The sequence below is a fragment of the Egretta garzetta genome, unplaced genomic scaffold (assembly GCF_000687185.1).
Source record: "Egretta garzetta isolate BGI_Z169 unplaced genomic scaffold, ASM68718v1 scaffold79, whole genome shotgun sequence".
Classification (NCBI taxonomy): Eukaryota; Metazoa; Chordata; class Aves; order Pelecaniformes; family Ardeidae; genus Egretta; species Egretta garzetta.
This window is the reverse complement of record NW_009260791.1, coordinates 2,172,911-2,196,200: the sequence shown is the minus strand read 5'-3', so window position 1 is coordinate 2,196,200 and position 23,290 is coordinate 2,172,911. Positions and strand designations below refer to the sequence as shown.

At 41.6% G+C, this 23,290-nt stretch overlaps 1 protein-coding gene across 5 annotated transcripts in view; it reads right to left on the bottom strand.

Moving 5' to 3' along the window:
- Positions 1-23,284, bottom strand: part of POMT2 (protein O-mannosyltransferase 2) — a 28,989-nt gene extending 5,705 nt beyond the window's left edge. Inside the window, exons 1-18 of one of the 5 annotated variants that reach the window (XR_004842982.1) lie at positions 22,781-23,284; positions 21,883-21,987; positions 20,622-20,730; positions 19,660-19,768; positions 17,836-17,995; positions 15,086-15,192; positions 14,034-14,116; positions 12,787-12,896; positions 10,642-10,708; positions 9,697-9,766; positions 8,042-8,120; positions 7,124-7,275; positions 5,324-5,415; positions 4,170-4,246; positions 2,920-2,991; positions 2,646-2,705; positions 2,323-2,433; positions 306-446 (exon numbers count right to left, since the gene is read on the bottom strand). Coding sequence is in view for 4 of the 5 variants with exons in the window: in XM_035901942.1 (XP_035757835.1) it covers positions 306-446; positions 2,328-2,433; positions 2,646-2,705; positions 2,920-2,991; positions 4,170-4,246; positions 5,324-5,415; positions 7,124-7,275; positions 8,042-8,120; positions 9,697-9,766; positions 10,642-10,708; positions 12,787-12,896; positions 14,034-14,116; positions 15,086-15,192; positions 17,836-17,995; positions 19,660-19,768; positions 20,622-20,730; positions 21,883-21,987; positions 22,781-22,987 (1,906 nt within the window). In the remaining variant the exon portion in view is untranslated. Of the gene's footprint in view, positions 1-305; positions 447-2,322; positions 2,434-2,645; positions 2,706-2,919; positions 2,992-4,169; positions 4,247-5,323; positions 5,416-7,123; positions 7,276-8,041; positions 8,121-9,696; positions 9,767-10,641; positions 10,709-12,786; positions 12,897-14,033; positions 14,117-15,085; positions 15,193-17,835; positions 17,996-19,659; positions 19,769-20,621; positions 20,731-21,882; positions 21,988-22,655; positions 22,754-22,780 lie in introns of those variants that run through there. The other 4 variants (XM_035901942.1, XM_035901943.1, XM_035901944.1 and 1 more) reach the window with 4 other exon arrangements.
- Between the last annotated feature and the right edge of the window lie 6 nt (positions 23,285-23,290).

Here is a 23,290-nt window from a genome sequence, read left to right as displayed (position 1 = left end):
GTGGGGGCAGCAAACAGGGAAGTAATTTGTATAAAAGCATATGTAAGAACAGTGACGCAGCAGAGAATAGGAATCATGTCTCCAAATTTAAATGCCCTAAGCACTAGACATGACTGCCTCTTCAGGGTGGTAACAAAAAAAGGACAATTTGGCACTGCAAACTGCTTTGTGAAAAAGATTTTGTATTAGTCAATGTTTTCAAGAACTTTGCACAAGCAAGCAGAAAACCTATAAAAAAAATATACTGTTTAGTCTGAAAACATTCCATTTAGCAGAATCATCTTCTCCCAGACTCTAGTATTTACCTGTCAACATGCTGGAAAAAAGCATGGCAGGAAAGTAGTGGTGAAAGTAGAGAACTCGTCCCATCATAAAAAAAGGGACGTAATGAAGAAGCCAGCCCAGCGTGACCTGCCCTCCACCACGTAGCAGGACTCTGGACAGTTCTGGAACACAAATAAACAGACTTCAGCAGACAAAACTCAACTACGGTTCCTATTTGCAAGCCTTATCCCAGTAAGTAAACTCAAGAGGAATGATCTTTGCAAGAAGTCACGTACTGCTCTGAAATTGCTCCAAGCCTCTGCAACCTCCCAGCTACATTATTTACAAACATAGAAACACTTTTCAGGAGAACAGTTACCAAAAAAGATATACAAAGGTGCAAGTCTCAAGGGACTGGCAGGAGGCTGACCATGCTCTATGTTAAGACCAAACTGGCAGTTTCTCAGGATGTACATCAGACTAATTACGTCATTCCAGTTTCTGCTGGTTTTTATTTTCTCTGCAATGAGACCTCAAGCCATCAAGATGATCACTTTGCCAGCCTTACCTGGAAAGAAATGTTGCCTAGCTTTCAGAGCCTGGGGAAGGGACTGAGAGCTCTGGTGTCTGCATGGAGCTTAGCCAATAAACTATTCAGTTACACAAGTTCACATCACACTTTAGAATCCACTTCCCACAAAGAGATCTACAAAATGAAGCAACCATTGATGTAAAAAGGAATGGTCAAAGTATGACTTCTTAGGGTTTGTGAAAAGCCCTACAACTTTGGCTTTGGACATAATAAAGGGTCACTGCATCTCTTCCATTTGTCATTTGCTTTTCACAAGTATCAGGAAGCATTTCTCATTTCAAAACACCATACGTACTACAGTAGTACAGAGCACATGCAGAGCTTGAGAGAAGGGCATTGATCCAACTTGTCTGTCTCCCTTACAGCCAATACAGATAGCTCCTTGCAGTACTTTTGTTGAAGATCTGTTCACTGTTAAACTGTTTGAGATATAAAGCTCCCACTTTTTTTCCTTGTGGGCATTACTCAATAACCTAAGCTCAGTGGTTTCCTACCCTTGGCACACAAAGTCCTGCCATCCACACACTTATAAGGTGCCTGCAAAAGGCATTTGTGAAAAGGAAGCCTATTATCAGTAACCTATGTGGGGTAAGTATCGCTACTAGAAAAAAACATATTGGAACCTGCAAAGCATAATAAACTAAAAAACATGGGACCAGTAGATCTCTGCATCAGGAAGGTTTCCCTGACATAGTTTTATCACCTTCTCCTACTGATATGTCTAGACCAAATACAGTCTTTCCAACAGATATGCATCTGGTCATTTCTGAGCTGCAGTAACCAATGTAACCGACAGCAATTGTGGCCAACATCTTGACTTTTGAGCAGTTCATAAGCAACTCCCATGCTAGGCTGGGTGATCACCCGCAGAGCAGAGCTGGCATGTGAACTACTGACTAATCCAAGCTCTTGTCTCCTGCAAGAAAACAAGGCAGCAAAAGCCTACTGAGACTCATATCCTTGGATCACCTTAAGATGTCAGTTTATACTCAGTCCAGCTCTGTACTCTCCAGCAAAGGAGTGGTAAGACTTTTGAGGAGCCACTGATCAAATCCCCTGCCTGTCAGTCACTTCCAGAGCTCTTCTCTTTGGCTAAGTAGGTGTCTCAGGGCCCTTGCTGACTTGAGAATTTCTGATCAAGTCTTACAGGCTTAGGAAATTTGGCACCTCATCAGGAATGGTCTGCCACTCAGAAAGTGAGATTTATTCATCAGAGTAATTATTTCTAGTATGGAAGCCTTTGTTAACAGTCACATTGTTCAGTGCTACACTTTCAAAGCACTGTATAGCTTAGTGTTTTGTACATACAGCTGCCTTGTGTGTATTTTGTTCAACCCCCAGGGTTTTAATACAATATAAAACTAGATTTTTTTAAATACAGGAGTCCCAAGATGAGCTGTCTTGTATCAGGAAACCAGGATGTTATAATAAGGATTCTATAGTGCAGGAGGGATAGGAAGACTGACCTCACCTTTGAGTTCAGATGTCAGCTGGACACCTCTCTTCAGGGTCACTGCAGTAGAAACAGCCATCAAAAGATATAACCCAATAGTGACCAGATTTAGCCACCAAATCACCTACATTGGAAAAAAAGAAAGATTTGGGACCTTAGGCTGGACATAGGAATGTGCATATGAGAGCAAATGAAAAGCTACATGCAAGCATAAGAGTACAATGAGAGAGACCATCCAAAAGGAGGACGACGGAGAGAATCATCGTCACTGACAGAAGCAAGAGTAAGCTAAAATCTGCTAAAGACATTGGCTTGGAACCTCCCACTCCAACTTACCGGGTTTCCCAGCAAATAAACCCGATAATCAGTCTCATTGACACCTGAAAAACGCAGGCCCTGAGGAAACAGACCAGAAGGGAGTAAAATGGGTTTGCATGTGTCCAGTTTGTATTTTGCACAGTGTCAAAGGTAAGACAAATTCCCATCCATGCAGCTCATCTGCTATAAAATAAAGCTGACAACACCTTCAATGCAATTAAGAGGTGCTATGCTTCAAGAAGCACAGCAAAAGCACTTGAAAACAGAAAGGAAGGGGGATTGATCAATATACCTGGTAGTTGATAGGCCAGTGCCAAGGTTTGGATGTAACTTCATTGTCCTTTGGTTTAAGGCCACTGTTTCCCTATAGAAAAGTCAGGATAAAATTTAAATGAGCCGGCAGTTATGCTGCAAAGCCTGCCCAGAAATGTCTGGGTACACAAACATATGTGAATACTCTTCCTGAATAAAGGCTGCTTCCTGACTACGTAAACACATCATCTTCCAGAGATAGCCACAAAGAGGACAATGAATGTTTTAATACTACTATGCAAGTGAAAAATGTTCTTTGGGTACCATTAGAGGCAGTATTCTCTCATTTCTCTCCTCCAGCTTTTCAGTCACTGAGGATACATGTTGCATAAGCAAGACCTTTGTTCATTAAGAGGCTACTTCGACAGGTTTCCCTCCACTCTGAAATAAAAGCCTCAGAAAGATTATTACCATGGAAACTCAAGCAGGTGCTTCCTTACCTGAAACAGCATTATCACCAGTTGCCATGGAAATGCTTAGCATTAATAACAATTTGCTTGACTACCTTCTTTCTTTAAAGAATCTGAGAAGAGCTTTACAAACAGTAGCAAATAAAACCTTAAACTCCTTTCTCAAAACACTAAATTCTCTTTCTTCAGACAAAGGACTGAGGAGACGGAAGCAGAAGGGCTGTGGCCAAGAGTACAAAGAACAATCATGGGGAAAGATTGCAAGAGCAGTTCAACCTTGAAAATATTAAATCCAGCTCTTTTTTTTTTTTTTTTATGTTCAGGGATAAAAAGGGAAGAGGAAAGCAGAAAACACAGCACCTCAATGAACTTTAAAAGAAGCAGTAGTTTTCCGTTTTCAATCGAAACATTTGTTATTCTCCTAAGTGTCTGTTTAGCTAATTTTCCTCACTCTGACCACAGTAATAGCCTCCTGCCTCACAAATACTAATTTAACTTTAAAACCTTCCAGTAGGGTAGAGAAAATTTCCAACTCTCCTTTACAGAACCAAATTTCAGCAGTGGGGGGATTATATAACTAGGCTATAGCTAGATCACACCACCAGCAGAGCTAGGCATCAAGCCCAAGGCTTCCAAACTTTTGGAAGATTTGGCTGTCAGACAACCCCTTTTTCTAAGTATAAATTCAAGTAGGTTGCTGGGGCATGTAAATTCTGCTCTAGCTTGCAGCCATCACCCAGATATCTCAGAAAATGCCATTTCCTTTGCATGAAAGAGAAGGGAGGAAGAGAATTACAATCTAGAATTAATGATATCCTACCCGGATCATAACCATGTGGGATTCTAGCAGAATTTCTGCAAAAGAGGGCTTCAAAACATCCAGGCTGATATTTGGCACTTTAGAAAAAAAGAGAGAAAAACAGATTAGAAGTCTGCATGGTTTATTTTTATTTGCATCTTTCATAATAAACTAAACTCTCTCTTCCTGCGACAAATCTGCTTCTAGCACCTCTTTTAATTCCCTATGCAATTCATTCATATTCTAAACACAAAGGCTTGCAGTCAAAGGTAATCCCCAGCGAATTTCACAACTGATGCTCCTTTACTTCCAGGAGCAAGAGAAATAGACAAAAGTCCATGAAATAAACAGATTTGTATTTCTAGCTGAAATTAAACATATTGTTCATAGGCTGCTGTTTATCTGTAATTGAGCCAGGAGTGTGGGAATGTAAAATGCATTACAACAGAAGAGGAAATTCTACCAAGTTAACAGCCCAGGATTCCTCTCCTTTGGTTTGCATACAGTTGCTCTGAAAGGATGAAGAACACTAGGTTTTTTAATAATTCAGAACTCAGCCCAAGTCATCTGCAATTCATGGGATGAAAATTGTATCAAATAATTTAGGCCAAATGCGGCTGTGACACGTATTTAACCCCTGGATGAGGCTGCAAGGCCCATCTGTCATCACTGGCAAACTTAGTCCTCTGTCACACTTATATTCATTTCTTGATGGTACTGCAAAGTCATTATTTAGCATGCCCCCAGTAAGAGAAGGAAAAAAATACACCAGAACAAGGTGGATCTTAGCTTTTTTTAAAAAATCATTAACATATATATGACATGCTCATATCGATGACAGTAATTCCCCATTAAACCAATGACATTAAAAATAACAGGCTATACTATAAAACTTCATACTTTTGTTATCCCTGAAGATCTCAAAATCCTTAAAAAAGTCTATACTTCCACTACACTTGAAGCATTATCACCAGCTTTCAGTACAAACAGTGAAATAGAAAAAAGCTATGCATCTCTGAACAACTGGCTCAAGTTCTGCAAGTCTGCACCTGAGTTGGAAAAGAACACACAAATTCCAAATACTGAATGCCTGTTCTTGCCATCTGATAGCTCATCCCTTCCTTTAACAGCAAGCCAAGATGCACTCTCAAAGGAAAAGGAAATAAGTTAGTTACACTTCGGGTTAATATGATCTTCAAAGTTCCAGAGGGAATTAGGAGTCTCCTTCAGGTATGGTGTGCAGGTGACTTCCACTTGTTCCCAACCCCTGAGGAAGAGCAGAACAGTTAGCCACCACCCCACAAAAGATCACTCAATATTTCCAGTTCATGTCTGATTATTTTCCCCATTTAGCTTTATACTTCCCCGTAACACCTACCATACCACTTGACCCCAGCAGCTGCATTCTTACATGCTCTGACATGCTCTAAGCACCACGTAGAAACCCAAACAGATTTGCAAGGCAGCCAACATCAAAATTCTACTGAATGTTTGAACTACATTTCTAACTTTGGGCATCTAACCTAAAAACCTAGGTCCACACATAAGCTGTGGGATTTTTGAAGATGATGCACATTGACAACTAGAAACTACTTCGGGTCAACCCTTATAGCGTCTCCAGAAGAAAATCACCATCGTTAATTTAAGCCAATCCATGCCCACAGCAACTGTATTACATAAACAAAAGAATGACTTTAGAGGATCCCACCAAGTGTTTACTTAGTCTGTCACCCTGTTTCTAGCAGGTCACATCAAACACTTTGGGAGAAAGTGCGTCAAACCCTGCAGCAGTGCAGCAGATTAATAAGAAATTTTCTTTCAATTACCACTTAGCAGACTTAATGCCACTAATTAATTAATTCCATTAATTAATCACCACTTAATTCTCTGAAGGACAGTAATTACTCCCCTTTAAATTCCTAAAAAAATCAAAATCCAATATACTCTAACCATACTTATTTGCAGTTAACAAGTATTTTTTCCCCTCAGATCTCGATGTCGTCAATATTTTGTGGCGATAACTTCCATTTACAGGGTAAGTTTGTGTTAGGGGGGAAAAAAAAAAATATATATATATACCCCTGTTCTTGAATTATGTTGACACAGAGTGATTTTTTTTTTTTTTTTTTTTTTTTTTAAATGAGCCCAGTTTTACTGGTAAAGTCTAAATGGCACTTGCGTTCCTGACCAGGCAGTCACCAGAGGTATCTGCCTGTGCTCACTATGATTCAGCATCCACAGGATTCCTTAGAAGTCCTTTTTACCATAACACAGTGAAGGGAAACCTAAGCTAGCAGTAACGGAGGCTGCTCTGGAAACAGAAGCAACATGACCGCACTGCCTGCTGCTTCAGGATCCATGCTAGCATCCCACCCAGTACAGCTTTGCAGATACAGCAGCTTGCTTGGCATTAAAATGAGGTATATGCAGAGACATCCAGACTAATGATGAGGATATATAATCCAAGGACATATTAAATCACGACCCCTGCTAATAGCAGCTTGTTACTATTGCCCTTGCCTCAGATGCTGCATGCAGAAGTGGCAGTTCTTCCAACTACAAAATAAATTAATACTAATAAAAAGAAATTTGGAGGATTAAGGTACATCATGAACTGCCCCAGTTTCTAGCAATTTTTGTGAATCCCAAGGATAAAATGGGCCTTGAAGAACATGTCTGTCACCTCCTCCTGGACTTACCAGATGACAAGATCTATGCCCACGCCACTCTTGGATCTCTTAGTAAGGGATACTATTTTTCAGAGCTGTATACCTTCACTGTAGCAGCCTGCATAACCCTAACCCATATCTTCCCCTCTGGTTAATTTTTTGTACCTGCTAGTTACTTTTTTATTCTTTTAAAGATAAAAGAAATGGAGGAAAGGTGGTTATTACTTAGTTTAGAAGTACCATGGAGCAAAGGAACATGTCAGCTCAAGGCCTTGCAGGGGTGGAGGGGGATTACAAGCTATTTACCATTTTGGCAGAGTCTTTCCAGAAGAGCCCAATATACACCCTGTGGCCACATGGGTTAGCCGGACCTGACTCCGTAGGACTTTGATGAGCTTCCCAGCCTTTCTGCCCACCACTTCAATCCGCCAGAAATCATTGGAGTCTCCTGTTCCATTCTATCATGCAAACATACTATAAGAGGGAAAAAACCCAACCACCCAAACACACAAAAAACCACCCACCTTGACCCCCCAACTAGAAGACATACAGGATTGAAGCACTGCAAGTAGGAACTTCTGAAACGCTAACTGTGGCAAAGTTAAACAAAGGAGCTCACTCTAGCCTTGCTCAGACTTCACAGAAGAGATTCCCCATCATGAAAAGATGATTCTAGACACAAGCAACTACTCACAAATACCTTTTTATCTTGCCATCCTTAAATTTTTTTTGCTTCCAATTCATGCTTGACTGTGGCTCAGAGTTACATTTTAAATGGGGGGAACTTGGTTGCTTCACAAAAAGGGTTTAGGCAACAGCCCCTTGTGTTTGGAAATTCAGCCCTCAAAGCAGATTTCATTTTTGTGATTCAAAATTCTGTCATCATTCTGTCAAAAAAAGGCACTTGTCTATGTGACAAGGCCAAATACATAAAATAATACTTGTCAGAGCAACTTCAAGGTTGCTCAGTTTGGCATTTCTGGAGTTGAATGCTGCCAAAGCTAGTCTGGCAGTAAAAGCTTAAGTTATTTTCTTGTCTGTGTTCACATTAAATAGACCTTTAAATATGAGATAAGCCGTTTCCATACTAAATCAGTTTTTCCTCCAGTGTGGTAGATGCACATCTATCACCCTGGCTAACAAACTAAAAAAGCAAGAATAAATCCCCTTGGCGTGGTATGAACTCCCCCCAGAAGAAGGAGCTTTTTCTTGCCGTTCACTTACTATTCCATAGCCAGTGACCTGAAAATGCTTCCTTGTCAGGGGAGCCTCATGCTGGTGACTATGAAGATTTCTAGAAGTTCTGAAATGAAATTAAAAGTCAAACCTTGTTTTTGTTTTTACATGTCAGTCAATTTGTGATAACAACTTTGGTGTGAGCCATTCAGAGAGCTGCCAGTGCTCTGACCACTGAATTCCAGCCAAGGGCAGGGCAGGATGCAGCTTTAACAGTGATGGGGCCACAGAGTGGAACTGCTGCTTCCCACTATATGACCCTGAGCTTATACCACACTGGGAAGTGCTGGAAAAGGAGGACAGCATGAATAAATACAACCCTCAAGCTACAATCCACCACCTCCAAGTGGAAAAGACATTGTTGGTTTTGGTTTCGGTTGTTTTTTTTTTTAAATGAAGAAAAAACGTGGGACTAACAGTCCTACTCTAGCAAGAAGCAAAGCAAGACCCTGACCTCTCTTGATTATCAGTTTTGCTTTTGGGGGGAAAGATTGTACCATTTAGTCACACACAGATATACTGGGGGGGAAGTGGGGGGGAGGGGAGATCAGTGGCCCTCATTATCACTACATGGTGCAGACAAACAGCCTCCTGCCCTAGCAGGGACTGCTAACTGGGGCAATCAGAAAAACCTGGCCACATCCTGGTCAGTCCTTAATAAAACCACTCAGACAATGAACCACCCCACCAACAATACAGCTGCATCCAGCATGGCCTCATCTGCACAGAAGCCCTTTACCCACGCTGGATGAGGCTCCTGCACAGAGACGAGAGCCATCTGCCGGAATTTTTCCACAGCACCACAGCTTCACCACCCATTCCAGAGACCTAATCAAGACCTAACCAGTATTGCCTAATGAAGATTTTATCACCTTCATTATCATAGATTTGGTAGTAAAACCCAAAATTCAAGGCTTTTTTTTTTTTTAAATCTTAAGATCATTTTGGAAACCTAGGCAATGATTTGTGAACACCAAATATGACGTGATTTCCAGGCTCACAAGCTTAGAGCTTCGCTTTTAAGAAATCAAAGCTGCGACAGCACCAAGCATTGTGGCACAGTGACATTAGACTAGATGAAGATTAAATATAAAGTCATTAGGGTTCCTCTGCTTCCTCTCAGGTATTTGCTACAGAGAGGGAAGGCACCAGCTGACATTTTCATTAGAAGTGTTTCACTGCTGTGATCTCAGTGCCGTTGAGAACTTCAGCAAGTGGATACTGCCTATGCATATAGGAACAGGATACCTGCAGTACACTGACAAAAAATCCACACTATTGTCCTGAAAACTCAGAGAGAGGGGACAAGCAACAGAATGAGGGGTTTGAAATTGCTTATTTGCTGAAGAGTTACCCTTAATATTGCACCTCACACAGCTGAACAAATCCCTCTGCTGCTTAGGTAGGTATTTCTAATGAAGTTATGTCATTCTGTTAAAGTTTCCCATTTAACAGACGCCCTTCAAAACATAAACCACAGAAGAAAAACTCCACAAACTCCACACTGGAAATGCAGATATATAGGCACCTCTGTCACAAAGCCTGCTTGTTTTGGCCTAACCGTGTAACCTCCAGCAGGACAAATCTCTCACCATTTCTGTTCAATCACGCAATCTCTTTTGAATCCCAGAAATCACTCTTACTCTTTATGTTCCAGACGAATAATATCTCCGTGCCTCACAAACTCCACAGGGCTCGAGGGGTCTGACAGATCTGCCGAAGGAAGGCAAACTAATCATATCAATGCACTGACAAACATATCAGGGTCTTAGAAAAGTTTCTTGGGAATGCTTATGCCTCAAGCAGACTACACAAGGCAAACTAATTTGCGTTGACTCCAAGCCTGGTGTAAACCACTGCTCTAGTTTAAAGACCAGCCCTGAGGGCTACTCCAGAGAACATGGCCCCAAGCAGCACATACTGCCCTTAAATAAAGAGGATGCCTGGTGAGGCTAACTGAACACCAAAACTCTCTCTCTCTCCATATAAAATTACTCTTGCAACACCGATTATAATTTTGTTATATCTAGGTTATTTGCATTTTTTGGTATTGCAACAGTTCTTGTTAATTTTTTATATACACACGCTGCAGGTGAAGAAAGGAAACTCTGCCAGACCAAACATGCCTCAGCTACACTATGTGATATTCTAAAAAACCAGATGCATGTACAAACCACAGATCTTCACTCAGTACTCAGTCTTTTCCCAAGCAAACATCCATGCAAATCAGTTGAACACAATGTACCAGGACCCAACTTCTCCAGGACCCACAGCCACAATAACAGATTCCACAAAATACTGAGTTCAGATTAATTTCCTCTCTGTTATTTGCAGCCCTACCTAGCTGAAAAGTTGTTGATGCTACTGTCAGCTGAGAAAAGCTTATTTAATTCAGCTGTACAGTCAGAAGAAAAACCAAAACCACAGTAGACACAAACAGCGTTAATCAGATGGAGCCAAACTCCCCTTGTTCTTCCTCCTCTCCCCCTCATATCCATGAAGGATACTTTGCCCTGGAGGGAACTCAGAATATTTAAGTGAAAAACTGAAGCAGCAGTTATGAAAGGCACTTTACTGGTATTTGTTACCTGTAGCCGAATCATGTTTCTTTATAATCCACAGGTTATTCAAATCTTTATGTAAGTAGGCAGTAACCTGAAAGCACAGGATAAATTTTTTTACCAAACAGGACAAAAGCTGGTGATAGCAGGCACACGTTCACCAGCAAATCGAAGTCCGAAATGAATGCACCAATAACACAGAAACCCTAGGATGACTTTTATGACAGTGTTGCCTAGAAAGTCAGTTACTGGCCACTCCTTAACCCAGATCACACCTTTTATTCAGTGTATGGCCTGTACATTCAGGAGCACTACACTTAATAGCAGTTCACATGCATCATGAGTAACAGCCTCCAGCCATACAGCTTGACCTCCTCTCAACCTACTTCAGAGGCTCCTTCTACAACAACAGGATATCCAAACCTGAACTTGTTGAATAATCACTAACCAGTACCAGAACCAGGAGATGGAAACAGTATTGGCTTTACAGACAGGCATCACTGGTAGAAATTTATTCAAACAGGCTGCCTGTGACAACGATAATGCTTCTGCCAAAAGATCCAGGCAAGGTAAGCAGGATTCAGGGATCAATTGTTAAAGCTGCACATGCTACCCAGCTAATCCTTACCGGCCTGCTCAGGCTCACACGGAGTAACTGCTCCTACTGTTACCACGGGCAGGGGAGACCATCTGGCCCCAGCGTTCCTGCATGAGGAAATACGCTCACTTTGCTCACTCTCCTCTTCCAGCAGAAGCAAACCCTGCTCCATGGGACTCTAGACCAGTCCCAGACCTGCACCTCCCACTCAGGTGGGAGCAGATGGCCCAGTGGGTGGGTGAGAGGCAGAACATACAGGAGCGTCTGAGGGTGGGGAAAAAGGGAGACCTGGAGGTAGAACCTCATACCTCAAGGTTATATCACCAGGAGAGGTGGAAAAGGAGGAGGCAGATAGATTGCTGCCTCCATCTTTTCCTCCCTAATCTCCTCCACATTCTAAATTTCCTTTCATTCCCCGCAGCTCCCAAACTGTCCTAGCCCCCTACCCTTGTCCTACCTCCAGGGCAAGGAGCACAGGGTGGGGAATCTCCGCCCTTTCCCACTTACCCTCAAGGAAACTCCCATCAGCGTCCTTTCCAAACCCCCTTTCCCTGCTTTTAGTGCCATAAAGCATGCTCTGTACTTGAATTTTGCCTATCCTTGCGCCAGTTTTGGTATGACATCTACATCTACCATAATAAACATCAATGTCACGGGAGAGTATTAGAATTTTTGGTTGGAAAGAACAGCAGGAAAAGAAGATTGAGACACAGTTTTCATTTCTGAAAACTTCTTCCTCACCACAGAGACTGAAGGGAGTTAAAATCAAACACTTGTTTTTTTCTGACAACTTTCTTTCAAGGAGCTCAGAACACTTCTTAGACACTAACATGCAAACTGCAAAATACATCTTGGAAAGCTGCAGAAGCTGCAAAGATTCGTGACGCTTGATGGTGACAGACAAAAATAAGAAATTCACTTCATTTTTGTACTACTTGATAAGTGATAGTTACATGATTTCTGATTTTTACTTTGATCGATTGCTTAATTGTTTAATCAGAAGCCTTTAGAGAGTTCAGATAGTTTAATTATGGCTAGCTGACAAATGTACAGGTATCTAATTTAATGAGCAAAGCCTTACAAATTCTTTGGTGACAGATGAGGAAAGCAAGGCACAAAAGGAGAGTATTTCATGTAAGGTCACAGAGGCCAGTGGCAGGAGTGAAAACACCACACAGCAGTCCTATTCTTTTGCTTTTAAAACGCAGCAATGAAACCTATAAGATAAAGTAATGTATTTGTTTTAAACAAGTTTTACAGCCTTCCTTGAGGTAACAACAGCATTTTCATTATGGAAGACAATTTTTAAGTCCTCTTTGCCTTCACCTATGGAGGGTAGTCTTGCTACTACAAGCCTTGTTACTGTAAGCCACCTCTCTGGTGCAACATGGTAGGCTCTCTTCAAGCATCCTTTTTTACTCAGACTTCCACACCATGTGCACAGCTATGGCACTGAGAGGGTAACAGGTGCTGAGCAAATAACATAGCTCCTGTCACAACAGCACCTAATGCTAAGCGCAATGGGAGCAAGTCAATGGTTGTAGTCAGAGGCAGTACTACCACAGTATACTAACCTGCTGCTGGCGAGCCCCAATGCCCTCTGGGTAGAGGTGCCAGTGGGAGTGGAGGTATCCCCCTGCCATCCGAAGGTTCTTCATTGTGACCACAGACCCGTACGCCAAGTCTACATGGGAAGGAAGGAGGAAGAAAGGCATAAGACAGCTCTCCTATAAATATCTCCCCCAGCTAGTCTGCAGTGCTCCGATTAGGCATGCATTCGCCCGCTTTGTTTTGATGAAAGCTCATTTCCTGTTTGACACGTTACCCCACACAGCTCATTGCAAGCTTATCTTCCATCCCCAACCACGATTCAGTAAAACTGTTGCATAACATTTGGCTGAAACACTTAAAATTCTCCCACCTAGTTTTAGCATAAACAGAAGTGCTAGTTCTTCTGTATGTAATTTCAATAATGAGAGGTTTGAGATAGCTTTCTGTAAGAGTATATGGTCAAATTAAAACATGATCAAGTTTGAAAAGCATGTGTCTACTTTGAAGCACTCCATCGCCCAACACCTACAGCATTACAAGAGGGAAGGGAGGCAAGGTCAGTTATCAGATAGTGGAGCTGATACCCTGGCTTCAGACACCTTCCTTCATAGCCCCCCAACACAAGTGGGAGAACACAGTCTTGGAGAATGGACTTGATGCTTTTCCAGTAGCAGCTTTGGAGCAAGGAGCACCCAGAGAAAAGCTGAAGTAATCTGAAAGCTAAACCAACCTAAAGACTCAGTAGTCCCGAGCCAACCTGAGGATTAGGGAACAACCACAGAGCCATCTTTCCCCTAAATTGATATGCATGCTTGAATACAACACAGCTGAACCAGGGCCACACTGTGTCACAAAGGAGTTGACAGTTTTCATTTACATACATTTTGCAAACAAATCACACATCTGAATAACTACAAACCTATGGAGAACAGGGCAAATCTCTTTTTGTTGTCTCAAGCAACATAAAGGCCAAAAAATACAAAGATGCATGCATGCAAAACTCTCAAATCCCTCAAAATGGCATCTTTGCCTCTAGAAGGAGTATGATGAAACAGCTAGTGACCTTGCACTAAACATGGTGTTATTTTCAGCCTTTTCCTTTTCTGTCAATATAGAAAACTGCATAGAGGAACAGCATGGATCTGACCATGACCATGAAGGCATAATCGGCACTGCCCTGCACTGAGTCAGGATGCTGAGACGCTGTTTTTATTTAAGCCCCCACATATATTGACAACACTCAAAGCAGTTTATTCCTTTGGACACTCACGCTCTGGAACGGAGACATTATGAAGATTGTTCCCAATCAGCTGGGACTGAAATGCTGAACTGAAGAAACCATCCCCAGGACCACTACAAAAGAGAGCAAAGAATGCGACAATTCAAAGTCTGGCAAAACAGGCATACAAAGCTCTATCATGCATTACCAAATTGTTTTTACAGATGGAAAAAGATAAACCCAGACATGGCATCCAGATAAGAATGACTGCAGTTCCCTTAGATGCACACACCTCTAATGTTGTGAAGCATAGCAGACAGAGACAGTCTTGCAATAAATTGCAAGGACTTGAGGTCACAAAAATGTACACACTGACACCGCACAAAGCATCAGCAGCTATCTTTGGAGGTGTTCTTATGACAAATAAACTGACACACTGTCAGGTTAGCTATAACAAAGCCTCTCTCTGTGGCTACTTAAGTCTCATTTCTGCTAAAAGGGTTCTGGTAAGACCAATTGACTTAAACTGAAAAATAACAGGTTTGATTTTATATTCTTTTTTTTTTTATGGTGAAATGCTTATTCACCTCATCTATTAATGCTGGCACATGGAAAAACACTACTTGGGCATTTTACTAGCTGTTGTGCTATTTCCACGTAAAAAGCATTCCTCTGAATGCCTGCAGCCAAGGAGAGTCCTCCCTTTAGGCACAGACTTTTTTTTTTTTTTTTTTTTAATCACAGCCAAAGGAATGCAATGCTTTTTTTTTTTTTTTTTTAATTACAAAAACAAAAATAAAAAGAATGGAGTTGAGGCATTTTCAGATCCAGGAAAGAGAGGAGGAAAAATAAAAGGAGACAGCGAGTTTGGTTAGGATACTTGCTTGGCATTTCAGAAAGTCTTAGGCTCAAACTCAGTTTCACTGCCAGCTTGGCCAGAGCCTTTCTCTCTAAACAATGCAGGAGTCTGGGAAGCAAATTAAACAAAGACACAGCTCATGGCTGTGCTTCTGACACTGAAAATGGAGAAATCCATAATCAATAGCTTTTAATTCAAAGCAAAGACAAGGGATTTTTCTTCTGAAGAAAACATTGTGAAATACCTTTTATTTAATACTGTAAAATGAACAGCAAACATAGCCGTGTAGAGGGCAAGCGGGAGCAGGATGAGGCAGAGTACACGAGCCAGTAAATGCTTCCCAAACACGACCTGTAACAAACACAACCTGCATCAAACAGTGCAGCTGCAAGAACAACTCTGCTCTTTATCTCACGGGACTCTGAGCAGTGGTCCGATAGTAGAAGCCTACCATGCAAGCAAGCCCAGCACGGTGCAAAATTACCTCAAAAAAGCCCAGATAGCAGTAAAAACTTAGGCAGACCTTGTTGTGCATCTCCAAAAGCTGGAGCTGGGGTACCTTGAAGTTTCAGGGTCTTGGGAGGAAGACAAGAACAGGCAATAGGAGGGTTTAACTTTCAAAAATGTTGGGCATGCCTAACTTTGGCAAAGGAGGCTGGACAGCTCCCACTGAGAATACTTTGAAAACAAGGACCTTCACTTGTTTATCAGTTATCTTGACACAAGATCACAGCAAGAAGATGGCTTCCAGAATAGTAACTATCAAAGCCAAGCAAAAGGACAAATGAAAACATGAGGGCACAAGCTACTAGATAGAATTCTCCCAACAAGTCTCCCTATGCAAATATGACTGCAGCAAGGACTTCCTGGGGACCCAGATATGCTGCATTCACAAAAACGAGCTCACTTAGCAAGGATGCTCTCACACTGCAACTTCTGTTGCTGGTCCTCAGCCAGAAGTCACAGAAAGTCAAGAGTAAAACCTGTGAGTGTTTCTAGCTGCCTCATCACAAAAGCACAGTGTTTTATTTAAATCCCTCAGAAAGGTGGTTTGTACACAGATGCCCAAGATGCAATCATATATTCACATCCTAGTGACACTGCTGGAGTAGAGTAAGTAGTCTAAAATACAGGATGGGTAATAAACAGCTGTGGGAGAAGAAAACACCTTAAATAGCAAAAATTGTTTGCTAAATGTCCACATCTAACTTCAAAGCAGATGAAGGCAGATATACTTGCTATCTTCTGTATTTTCTTTACATGGTACCTATCATACAATCATTAAGCTAATCATCCTCCATCCCATAACAACAGATCTAAAGGTTTCAGAAGTAACAGAAAAAGAGCTGAACATATTACAAAACTAAGGACTTACTGAAGTCAACAAAGGAAACAGTTGCTCAGCTCAAGTGCTTGAGCAGAACACTTAACAACCACTGGGCACTTGAAAAAATGCTGATTGATGGTACATAACCAAATTTATGCAGTGGAGAGGCATGTGAACTAATCTCTAGTTCCCTGCTTAAAATGACCACAATATGCTTCAATCTTTGTGAGAAGGTTTCCTTTAACTACAGACTTCAATGCAAAGTCAAAAAAGAAAATGCACATGAAGGACAGTATTGAGTAAACCAGAACAGTGGACTAAGATAAGCTGAGAATTTTAGAAATCAAATTAGTCCCCAAAACCTTGCATGTAAATAATCATGAGTAGTTTCCTGACAAATGCAGAGATAAGTTATTCAGGCTCTTCAGGGGTTTAATCCTCCTGTCATCTTTTTTTCCCCCTCCCCAAGCACCAAGGTTGCCAAATAGTTAGTTATTCAGAAAGCATCTACCTTCTGCAGTAAATTTCTTTACATATTTTAACACTCAGGGGCTTGCTGCCTTTGCTGCCAGCAGCACAAATGAAATCACTGTGCAGCCGTCTGCTGGCAGAAAGCTTAGACATGATGGATTTGTTCCATTTCAAATGCAATTAACTGACTTTGCTCAATAAGTGTTTCTCCGGAGCTGGAACACTGCATCTTTGCAGCCCATACTGATTCACATTAATCAGAGAAAAAAAAAAATAAAAATCACATAGCAGGAATAGAATAAGTCCCCCAAAACCCCCACTGTTTATGAGACAAACAGGACAAAAACAGTAAGTGAAAGATACAGAATTTTCAAGCTTCGGAAGAGGCTGAGACAAGAGGAGAACTGAATACCTTTTAAAAGATGTGCTTGAAGAATTTGTTTTCCTGCTGGTTACAAGACAGCAAATGGTACATCAAGGTATTTCTCCAAATATTAGATTTCACAGTCCCCAAATATAAAATGCAATATATTAGAACAGGGCACCCAAACACACTAGCAAGTTTCTTAGAGCTTATAAGAACTAAACGTGTGAAATCATGCAGGCTATGGCTGCCTTAACCTTCAGAACTGGCTACGGAGACTGCAAGCTGTAGAGCGTGCCTACAACTCATGACGGGCTATAGCACGCGACCGCTGTGCAGCCCATGCCCCCGTACTCTCATGAAGCAAATCCTGAGCTTGCGCTGCTTATGCAAACTAGGTGCTGAAGGACATTCCTGTCTGCCAGGTAGCATGTACTCCTCAGAAGGTCATGTAACAGCGCTGGACAACATCTTGCTTTGGGCTGTTTTACAGCCATTCCCAATAAGCATTTTTAACTTAGACTGCAATAAAATTCATCTAACTGGAAAGTAGTAATTTCTCTTGAGAAAAAAGCAACAACCTTTTTGCTGTGCTCCTATGACAGACATTATATCCCGCTGGCATATGTGGGTTTTTTTAAACATATGGCAATAGTTTTTTCCATTATAACCTTAATCATCATCATCCACCTCAGATGCCCCTGTTTGCTGCTGACAGAGTCTTGTTGTTTGGCTAGTTCCATGGTTGTCAACAACTAGGAGAATTACCAAGGCAAAAGAAAGCAAAACAAAACAAAGAAACCCTGAATGTAAAAAAGTTTTTGACACTCACCATTGACAGGCTGAGGTTCCCCAGCAAGTCCCACAGATCATAGATTGTGTTCAGGCCAACCAAGAGGACTACAAAAAGGCCAACAAACTTTACCCCCATTGCTCCAGCAAGGTTCACACCAGTCAGACTCAGCCAGAACCACCAGGAGGCAGAAAATGGCCTGCAGGGCAGATAGAGCAGGTCAGTTAATAAATGATGGCTACTTGAATGGGCATCTGCAATCAGGAAATAAACAGCAAACTGCCTACCCCACAAAATTATGTTCAGTCTTCTCAGAAGCTCATGAGGAATAGAAAGATTTTTTTTTCATTCATTTTAGAATGATGCAAGGATACCCCTGATAGAGGCTTCAGAAGGGCCCAACACTTAAGCCTGGGCAGCCCTAGATCTCCACTTCAAGGAAGGAAACATAGGCACCAGGTATAAGCTAAAATACTAGTGTGAAGAAAGTCTGACACATGGAAGGTCTGAAAATAGAAACAGGACTTTTGCTCCACAAAATGCAAACTTACATCTTTCAGAAAGCTAAGGACATGTGAGAAAATGGGAGAAAAAGAACAGCCACTTTTCCTAATGCAGAAACGCCACAGTGGAAAACATCCACCCAATGCACAAGCAAAAGCTGCAGCAAAAAGCAAACAAATTACAAACAACTAAAACTGAACCACAGAGAAAAGACAAGAAAAGATGACAGCAGAATTTAAAACCATTTTCCTACTGACTCCTGATGCCTTGATGCTTGTGTTTTGGCTAGACAAAATCTCTGTGACCTGCTAAGCAACACAGTAGCTATAGCTGGCTTTTAATTTGCATAAAATCAACTAGTTTGAAAAGAGGATTAGCTGTAAAACATGAGAAATAAGTCCAGGTCAATGCACACAGAGCTGATCAAACACTGCCCTGTAACTTAGGCTAGCACTCCCTGAGGTGTGTGTTGTGGATGAGGATGGCCTAGGATGGCCCCACATGACAATGCTGGCTGCATTTTAGCCATGACACCAAGATTGATATGATCAGTTCTTGAACATTTCATGAAACAAAAATTGCTCATATATAACATGGTATTCCAAGCTTTTATGTCTTCGAATTTTAGATGCATTGTGAGGAAACTACTCTGCAGCCCAGCCACAAAGAAGCCTTTTGACATATCCAAGTACCTACAAATCACCATCCCCCTTTGGATGGGTCTACAGCAAGTACCCTGAGCAACTTAACTGCTTTATTCAGAAACATCCTGGCTATATTTCTCTCAAATTTTTGGTACCAATTTCTCTAAACCCAACAAATTACACTATTTACCTTGGCTAGCAGGATTTTATAAGTGCTTATAGGATTACAGTCACAGATAAGCTGTGTTTCTCCAGCCTGGAGACAAAGTGACTGGTTCAAGATAACAAATTAATATTTTTGCCATTAAGGAGCAAAGCCTTAAACAGGCTCCAACTATCTTTTGTTCCTCCCTCTCTGACCTACAACACACTATACTAGCTTTCTTTCCTGTTGAGTTTTAAAAAGCTTTAACCTTCATTTTCAAGATTTGCAATTCCATAAACACTATTTCTGTTGAAATTTCCCTTCATGCTAAAATAATCTATTCAAGTCTCCCTCCTGGTTTACCTCAGCCATAATACTTTCTGTAGATTCACAAACCCTCATAGTAAAAATTTCTCTCCCCTACCACGAGCCATTTTCACCTCCAAATTCCCTGAAACAATCTCACCTCAGCCATTCACCCAGACTACTAAGTGGCAGACTCATTCTAGTACTTTATCTGTGTGAAAGTTGAGCACCTATAGTTTAACAAAATTATCATCTTTATCTTACCTATCCGCAGAGCTGTTACATTTCACCATACTAAGAACAGCTCCCATGAGGAAGAACATCAGAATGGGGTCCAGCAGAATATATTGGGACAAAGTAATACAGCCCGTATCTGCAAACAGACACACAACAATGTGAAAAAGGTGAAGTGAATCTAAGAGGGCAGAAAGCCAGTTTCCTCAGTGTAAGTCAAGACAAGGGGAACAAGGGAAATTTTAGAAACAGAAGCAGATCAGAACATTTCAACTTCTACTTGGGTAACAAATGAAAAAGTAACCCTCACAAAAACCAGGCAGTACAACAGTATCGCTGAAACACCATTTGGGAGGTGCTGCTAACATTTTCAGATGGAGAGCGTTACAGACAGCAATGATCTACCTACTAAGGCACCAGCATGGTGCCAGAGGATGCTACAGGAGAAGTAATTTTTCAGATGTTACCTCTAAAAAATTAATATGACTTGGATATTTTAAGTCTCCATGCCTCAATATCTGTGTCTCCTCACAAAACCCCAATTTGGGTAACTCAATTTGCAATGTCAATTTCTCTACTTCGCTCAATTCAAGAAGGAACTTTATTCATTTCTTACTGTAAACTCTTCTGTAGTAATGCAGTAAGCTGTTAATAACCTCTATAATTCATATGGGAGACATCAATATTTCACCAGTGGGCAAAATCATCCCTGACTATGCATCTTATAAAAATTCTTACAATTGAGGCAAAATGTAGTCCAACACAGTGGTTATGCACATAACAGAAGGACCTATAAACTCAACAAGACTGTAAAATTCTCAAGGGGACCACCAATTAAAAAGCCTCACATATATATAAAGCAGAGTTACTTTGCTTTTGAGAACTTCTCTCATTAAGCCAAATATCCCCTAGCTAGGTAACACACGATAATCCAGAAATTAAGTTCTGCGAATAATTAACCTGCACAATTTTGCTGTAGCAGGAAGACCTACCAAAAATAAGGATGAAAGCTGTGAGTAAGGCTGCTGGCAGTGACTTTGACAGTTCCAACACTGTGAGGTAGGCGAAGGGAACCAGGCAGGAGCCAAGGAATGCACAGAACTGCAGGAAAAGAAGATCAGGCAAAGTTATAACCCTCCCCAAGGCGAACATGCACCCACACCCTTTCCCTTCCTTCACCTTCCACACCACCAACAACAGGAGGTGTTCCAGCAGCTGAACCAATCCACTAAGAACATCAGACAAAAGCCAATTGAACAAAGATTAGGACAGCTTCTTACTCTGTTCTGTCTCTAGAAGCGTCAGTAACAACAGTCGGTCATTCTCTTACTAGAGTACATCAGATATTCATAAAAAGATGTGTCAAGTAGGTGCACTACACATCCACCATACTTCACTTATTTTAACAAGATATTAGAATATGAAATTTAAAAACAAAATACCTTACATCTTTAGCAGACCAGTATCACCTCCCCTATACAAATGAGACTGAGGATAGTTGGAGGAGGAAGAACAGAAATCAAAACAAAAGAAAGCAGCGTCACAGTAAAACCTGCTCTCTTCAATGTCTGGTTCTAGCACTTCTCCCACCTTTGGCTCAGAGAAATCCAGAACCACAAATTGCTGGAGACCTGGAAAGTAAACCAAGGAAATATGCCTTCCCAGTTTTTATCCTTCTTTCTAGGCACTAGCAATCAGCCACTGTTTCTTTTTTTGCCTCGTGTTATCTGCTGTCAGTTTTATGGCTGTTGGTCTTCCTAGACAGCACTACAGCCAGGGTTTCAGAGAGAATACCACTCTGAATAGTAATTACACACACACACAGAGCTCCATCAGCTTACTCAGCTCAGCATCACCCATGGTGGCAAACTATAGGTGGCAGTGGATAATCCTGGCTTTTTGACATCCTTGGCTCTCCAGCAGAGCAGCAAAGCGCAATGGAGTGAGCAGAAGCCTAAGCTCAGCAATGTTCCTTTTGCAGAACGGGTAAGATATCTGTCCCATTCAGGACTGTAGTCCCACTAATTAGCAGCAAGGGTTGGCCTCAATAATCACCTTACTTTCTTACCAGGCCTCTCACAGCTAGACATTAAGACTTAATCACAATAAAACCACTAACACGTTTCTGAGGAGCCTAAAGACAAGGCTAAACAGACTTCTGGTCTGATCCAGGAGAGCTGTTCTTACAACATAACACTGTACTGAAAAGCACAGGAGAGCTAACCAGCTTGATGCTAGCCTGTAGAGCCTTACCCCTCTCATTCCCACATAGTTGTGCTGCTCATATTTGTCCCCTGGCTTTTGGAAAGGAAATGTACCATCATATCCACTAAGGTAGCCAGCAAGTCCAATCAGCATCTGAAGAAGAAAGGTGAAAAAACTGGTCAGGGAAATCGCATTGGAGGAAGGAGTATCCAAGCCAGAAGCAAGTCTGATCCCAGAGAACTACTTAATTCAGATGCATCATCCAAACAAGAGTTTATGTACATATTTCATACACATACATATCGCCCTTTGTCTAAAGCCAAAATCAGAAGGGATCAAAAGGACTTTGGCTGCTGCCTCGAAGCATGACTGCAAGCTCAAGAGAAATATCAGGCATGGGATTTAGCAGAGATAATTCTGCCTCTGTAGATTTTCCTTATAGCTCCCTATTCCTATAGTTTAAGGAGACTCAGCCTGAAAGAAAGATAATCTTTCTGAGGCAGGAGTGCTGCATCTTCATCAACACTGCACACTGTTGCTAGAATGAGTTCTTTGATTACAGAATAGTAAGTCAAGGCTTCAAGGGTCCTTTGTGGTAGAATTCTCATTTACACACAAGCCATCAGGAACTGTTTGGTTCCTCTGAACTGTAGGCTTCTTTTAAATATGTCCTACAAACCACACAACTGCCATGTTCATTTTTTAACGTCAAGCCTTTGAAATACCAAACACGCAATGCTGTTTTGTTTTCCCATATTCAAAGCATTTTCGTAAAGAAGAAAAGATGCAAGGTGAGGCTTTGGATAGAGAATGTACATTACCATGACGCTACCAACAGTTGGGAAAGGTATTGGTGTTCATCACATCTTTCCGCCAGAAGGACTGGCAAGACTTTTGCTCGCCCACTCCTGTGGCTTCTAAAACACGTAAGAGAAGAGCAGTTTACCTTCCCCAAAGGGGGATGGACATCAAAGAAGAAGGTCCGATTAATGTAGTAACTTCCCATCTTCCCAAAATGAGTTTCATCCCAACTGAAAAAAAAAAAAAAACAAAACCAAAAACACAAACAACCTGCTATAATGCTGAAGACAGTAAAAAGATCCAGGAAGGTCTTTTTACTCGTGCTTTTCATCATATAGAGGGTGAATGCCATTCTATACAACACATTAAATCCACTGGGAAATCGTGGAGAGTACTTCAGCCATTCTAGGCAGGGTCCCTTTTAAAGAGTGTAATACTAGCACTCCAAAACCCCTAGTCAGCCCTTCTGATGCCAGCTGGGGCTTAGAGATGTTAAAAAAAACAGCCTGCAACCCCCAGATTCCCCAAACCGCCTCCCCCAGACTCGGTCCCCTCTCTGCAACGCGTCCCGAGAGCAGCAGCGAGAGCGGGGCCGGGGCCGGGAGCGGGCTGGCCGGAGGGCACACCGATTCCTCCTGGCTCTCGCTGCCCGGGT